This window comes from Sciurus carolinensis, chromosome 5 (genome assembly GCF_902686445.1).
Source record: "Sciurus carolinensis chromosome 5, mSciCar1.2, whole genome shotgun sequence".
Classification (NCBI taxonomy): domain Eukaryota; kingdom Metazoa; phylum Chordata; class Mammalia; order Rodentia; family Sciuridae; genus Sciurus; species Sciurus carolinensis.
In genome coordinates this window covers 136508205-136514204 of record NC_062217.1, presented here as the reverse complement: position 1 = coordinate 136514204, position 6000 = coordinate 136508205, and the positions used below count along the sequence as shown (strand labels likewise).

At 56.5% G+C, this 6000-nt stretch overlaps 1 protein-coding gene across 1 annotated transcript in view; it reads left to right on the top strand.

Moving 5' to 3' along the window:
- The first annotated feature begins 4336 nt into the window (after positions 1–4336).
- Positions 4337–6000, top strand: part of Grid1 (glutamate ionotropic receptor delta type subunit 1) — a 745266-nt gene continuing 743602 nt past the window's right edge. Inside the window, exon 1 of the mRNA XM_047551889.1 lies at positions 4337–4789. Within this exon, the coding sequence (XP_047407845.1) occupies positions 4711–4789 (79 nt within the window). The 5' untranslated portion in view covers positions 4337–4710. The remainder of the gene's footprint in view (positions 4790–6000) is intronic.

Here is a 6000-nt window from a genome sequence, read left to right as displayed (position 1 = left end):
GAGCAATGCCAAAGATTGCCGGCTTGGGAAATTTAAAAGTAAAAACCCAAGAGGACTACCAAGAGTAAAAATAAACTAAAAAAATACAGCAATATAAAAGAAGGTCAAATAAATATAAGCCGATAAAACACTAAAAATGAGATAAAAGAGGTTGACAAGAGGGGGTTAGGAAGACAACGTAGAGAAGGGCAATTAACATTCAACAGATGAGCCAAAGGCAACTACTGAGGGAACACAGGAAACAAGTAATGAATAAGTGTTTTTTTAAAAATGAAAAACTCAGCGATTTAGGAGTGGAAGGTGGTAGTAGGGTCTTTGGGACTCTGATCCTGCCACAGGGCAGGTTCTTTGGGGTCCATGGGTAGGGCTGAACCTGGCATTCAAGTTCCTTCCCAAATGCTAGCTGACTCTTCTCTAGAGGTTTGACCCTGGCACTGGGGTTGGCTCTCTCACTGTGTACACAGGACAGCAGGTCTTCCATGCCAAATCTACTAAGAATTTGCCAGGCTGGGCCTTGGTCTCTGCCAGCAGTACCCTTCCTGCAAGCCTGGGACTGAATTGTCTTAGAAATCCCTGGTGGGCTCTGTGCTGGGGAGGGAAGGAGGAGAAAGTCAGTAATCATGTCTCATCTAGCGGGGCTCCCTAGGAGGGTGGCGATGGTTCTGTGCTATGCCAGGGTGATAGGTCTTAGCCTTTTTTTAGTCCAGTTATTGGCTGGGATGAAAAAGAAGGTGATGAAGAAACAAGAGGTTTGCATTTATGGGATGGCAAAGTCTTAAATCACAAGGATTATGACTTCCAAGTGGATCCCTGAAGCCTCTCTCTTTGACCTGACATTTTACCTGCAGTTTCAGTGGCAAATTGCTCACTTCCAGTGGTACTTGAATGGAGATTCCTGATGGTTGCACCCTTCTTCAGTTTCCTTGTGCCTTGTGTGTGAAATGGAAATCCCATTTCTTGGGTAAAATGTAAGGTGCTGTGTGCAGTGCCTGCATGTTGTAAGTGCTAAATAAATGTAGATAGAATCAGTAAACTAAAGAGCTCTTTAGAAAAAGCAATCACCCATGATGACTGGACTCTGCAAAAGAAGGATTGATCGACTTAGTTTTGGTTTCTGTGAATACACCTTTGTGTAGTGAGGAGCAAACCAAGAGGACAGAATCCTGGGTCTGCCAACAACTCATCTGGTGCTTTGGGCAGCTCATGCCTTTTTATGAGCCTGTCTTCCCCTCTGTGAAAATAGGTGTGCATTATATGACCCAGAGATTGCAGATTTATCTTCTTCAGCCAGGTATTGCAGTATGGGTGAACTTATTCATTGAATAGAGTTGCTTCTCCTGGTTTTGGGGGACCTGGCTTTGAGGAGGGAGTTTTGTAGCCACAATTTCAAGGTTTAAGGGGCTGGGTTGAGCCGGGAACAAAAGGTAATTAAGAGATTAACAAAAGCCCCCCAAATAGAGCCAATGCTCCTGGAATCTGATCATTCCAAATTCAGTTGGCAGAGAGGATCAAAATCGTCCTATATAGAGGTGAGTCTCCATTGATTTCCAGTGGTCTCTGGGCCTGCTTCCTAGAAATGAGAGCCATCCAGAAGGGCCACATGAATGGTATCCAGGGCATTCTAGTCTGGCCAGGAAAATTGGTCTGAGTGGGTAGAGTGTTCTGAGGATCAGCATCAGGGGCTGGGTATCAGAGGATGGAACAAACCCACAAGCTGGAAGCTGAAGGGGAACAGGGTATTTGGGATAGGAGGCCAACAGGTTCCAGGGAGGCTCTAACTTCAGTTGTGATCCTCAGACCCCAAACCACAGTGACCTCATCATCCAAACCAGAATTCGATAGAAGTCTTCCCCAAACGGTGTGCATGGGTTGGTTGTCTTCTCCATATTTGGAAAGGGGTCCCAAGGCTTGTCCCACTGCAGTCATTCTACCTCTGCCCAGCAAAGTACATCTCAAGGAAAACTTCCAACTGGGCACATCACATGCCCACTGTGCCAACACTTGCAGGGACCCAAACAAGAAGACTTCTGGGGGGGGGGGTTCCTGATCCTGTGCCTCTTGACCTCAAGTTTGAGCTCCTAAGGGGTAACCACACCCACCATTTTCAAGGTGGACACAGTTCCCATAGGAACCAAATTGTTACATAATGAAACTCATCCCTTATTTCCCTTCTCCCCACAACTTTTCAGCCAGTGAATGGTGGAATTTTGTAGGAATGGGCATTGAGACATGGAGGGGGTCTTGGAGCCGCTGAGTGATGTGTGCTTTTACCATGTGTTATGGTTTAGATATGAGGTGTCCCCGTGTCCTCTTATGTGTGAGACAATGCAAGAAAGTTTAGAAGTTAAATGAGTTTTGAAAATCTTAACCTAATCAGTGTATGAATCCAGTTGAATGGGTCAGTTGGGTGATAACTGCAGGCAGGTAGGATGTGGCTGGAGGAGATGGATAGCTGGGGTTTATTTTGTTTCTGGTGAGCAAGTGCTCTCTCTGCTTCCTAAAGACTATGTTCTGAGCTGCTTTCTTCCACTACACTCTTCTGCTATGATGTTCTGCCTTATCTAGGGCACAGAGCAATGGAGCCAGCTGTCTATGGACTGAGACCTCTGAAACCTTGAGTGCCAAATAAACTTTTCCTCCTCTAAAATTGTTCTTGTCAGGTCTTTTGGTCATAGCAGCAAAAAAGTGACTAAAACACCAAGCAAGTCTCCTAAGACAGATTTTTAGAGGAAGTATATGGGACCACACTCAGCCCCAGCTGTGGGTATTCTCTCTCTTCTACCTGTTAGCCCCCTCATTTTAGAAGTCACCTTGCCTGTGATGGGGTTCCTTGGTATATCTGCAGCAGGTTGCTCATGCCACCAGGTTGCCTCTGTGCAGCTGAGATGCTTCCTCACAGCTCTCCATGCTTCTACTGGTCACTTCTGCGGTCTCTTTCCAAACTTTACAAAGTAAAATTTGCCAATGACTACTCTGTGGTTGGTAACTTGGGACACACATACACACCCCACGCAGTTGTTTCTTCTCTTCCTGCCTTGGCTCATTCACCAGTGCCAAATGCCTGGAAGCCTTTCCTTCTTCCTTGGTAACATCCACTCAGTCTTTAGAACTGTCACCTCCTCCAGGAAGCCATCCTCCCAGGCTGGGTTACAGCCCGGGACTGTGTGGACATAGCTCATTCATAGTCCTGCTCACATCTTTTTATGACTGTTTTCAAGTGTCTGCCTCTCCCACTGCACTGGCAGTTCTGGGTAAGACCAAGCCTGAGCCTTTCCAGACCCCTCACATCCAGCGCACAGACTGACACACAGCTTCTGGCAACTCCCTGACAAGGCTCTGCCAGGCGCTCCCAGACCCAGCTCCCCGGAATCCGGGTCTGGGATGGCTCAGCTGTCTCCCGGAAATCTTGGGTGTGTCACGTGGAGCAGAGTTCAACCGGGACCTGGGAGTCGGGAGTGTGAGCCCGACTTGCCTCCCCCTTGTAGGTTTGATCCCTCAACAGCTTAATGTTATATTTGGCGGTGGCGGGCAAGAGGCACGCACTCGGCGGTGGAGGAAGCCCTGCCTTGCTCTGGCCGCTTGGGAGCGGGCTCTCCGCCCAGGCTCGCGCGTGAAGGCTCCGTGCAGGGTCGGTGTCTGAGCCTGCCGGCCTCTTGGAAGGCTCCTCACGTCCAGGCGCCGCGGTCACGGCTGCGCCGGTTTCCGGCCATGAATTGGGCTTCAGAGTCCGAGCCTCCTGCCCGACTCAGGGCTAAGCGCACCGCCCGCGGGGCGGGGGATGGGGCCCGCCGGGGTCCGCGCGGCCTTCCAGGGTTCGAGCCCAAAGCCGGCCCCTTAGACTTAAGGTGCCTGGCTCGGCCCCGCCCCCATCTCTCTCCAGGCTCCCGCGTCCGAGGTCCCTCTCCGCGAGGGGTTGTCTGTTGGGGCTAGGGGTATGACTGGAGACGCTAGGCTGCTGAGGTCGTTCAGCACCAGGGCGCTCGGAGTCCCCCCGAGGGCAGTTGGCAATCTTGTCTCCTCCTTTCTCCCGCCCCGGCGAATCCGGGAAGCGAGGCTGGGACCGCTACGTCTCTGCGCTCCGCAGCCCAGATCGGTCTCCACCGCCGTGAGAGCTTCCGATCGTCCCCCAGGCAGGGAGCGCGGAGCACCCGGCGCCCCCTCCGAGCCGCGAGCTAGCGAGCGCGGAGCGGAGAGGCTGAGGCTCCGCAGTCACGTGGTGGAGAGGAGGGCGGAGGGGAGGGAGGCGGAGAGGGAGGGGAGGGGGAGCGGAGCCGAGGGGGAGGGGGAGGGGAGGGGGCGTCCTCCGCAGTTCGCTCCTCGCCGGGGCTCAGACACACAGCTAGCCCGGAGCCGCCGCGCCGGCCCGGCCGCCGCCGCTACCGCCTCTGCCGCCCCCAGAGCCGCTCGAGCCGCGGGAAGCGCCGCCGCTATCGCCGCGGGCCGCCCCCGCCGCGCGGGCCTGGGCTCCGGCTGCCAGCGCCGCCGCAACCGCCACCGAAGCCGGCGCGGGAGCCCAATCGCGCTGGGCTGGGCTGGGCTGGGCTGGGGCGGGCGCAGGGCGCAGGGGCGGGCGCGCGGGGGAAGACGCACGGGCGGGCTCGGCTCTCCCGGGGAGCGGCCCGGGACTGCACCCGGACCGGCGCCTCCCCGCTCCGCGCTGCCCTCGGCCTCGCCCCGGGCCCGGGCGGATGAGCCGCGCGCCCGGGGGACATGGAAGCGCTGACGCTGTGGCTTCTCCCCTGGATATGCCAGTGCGTTACCGTGCGGGCCGACTCCATCATCCACATCGGTGAGCGCGGCGGGCGGCCGGGCCAAGGCTGGGCGGGGGCCCCAACAGAGCTGGGGGTGCGCGGCGTCCAAACTTGGCGGTTCCCGGGGCAGAGGGGCTCGGCAGGCGGTGCTCCCCCAAAGGGCCGCGCCGCGCCGCCCCGCGGAGGAGCTGTGCAGGGGCCGCGCCGAGCTCCCACGGGCTTCTTGATGTTCCCCGGGGTTCCTGTCTCCGCGCGGGGCCCCGCGGCCTCTGCTGACACTTAGGGCCGCAGCTGCAGAAAACACGGGGATGGACGCATGTCGAGACCCGCGCCCCTGGTGGGGCCGTCGGCGGGTTGGGCCCTTCAGCGCAGCTCAGAGCAGACGGGGCCAAGGGGCGGGCTGGGCGGCAGGGGGGTGCTCGCCAAGTTGGCAGGGCAAGATCAAAGAGGCCGGACCGGAACCATGTGTGACTATGGATGGGTGTTGTCAGCGTGTCTCACTGTATGTGCACCTGGTACCGTGCTGGTGTCACTGCGAGAGGGCGTTGGGTGTGTGGGGCCATTCGAGCGTGTGTTGGTACGAGCACGATGGTTCTGTCAGCCTGTTAGAGTGGACAGTGTCTGCCTGTTTCCCCGGTGTGTGTCTGTATTGCTCTGGGTGTATATGTGGGGGTGTGTGTAATCTGGTTGTGGCGACTGCAGCCCAATCCTGGACAGTCCCAGAGTTTCGCCTGGTCCAAGTCTTGGGGGGCAGCATCCTGGGTGGTTGGACTGAGGGAAGAAGCGTGGGCAGCGGTGTGGGGGGAGCTGAATGGGAAGAGATAGATGAAGAGAACCCAGAGAAAAGATGAGAGCAGAAGAGGAAGGGGCGCTCGTAGGGGGAGTGGGCGGGAGTTGGGAGCTCCACGGCTGAAATCCTGGGAAGTTAGGCCAGGTTGAGGGGCTAACAGCGGTCGCTTTGGGGAAGCCCCTCCGCAGTCGCCTTTCCGGAAGTTGGGAAAGACCAGAGAGCACAGAGAAACTGGGGGTTGGGAGGTGAGAAGGCGAGAATGATGGGACAGAAGGGCGGAGGGCGGAGAGGGGAGGTGAGGGTATGGACCCCAGCTTGGAGAACTGCAGTGTCTCCCGCGGGGACTCGGGGGGCAAACCTGCTTCCCGCGCTGGAGCGGGCGCGGGTCTCGGAGTCAGCATTGCGGTTTTGGATATAGAGAGGAACCCAGGAACAGGGGCCTCCCTCCGCCCACTCAAC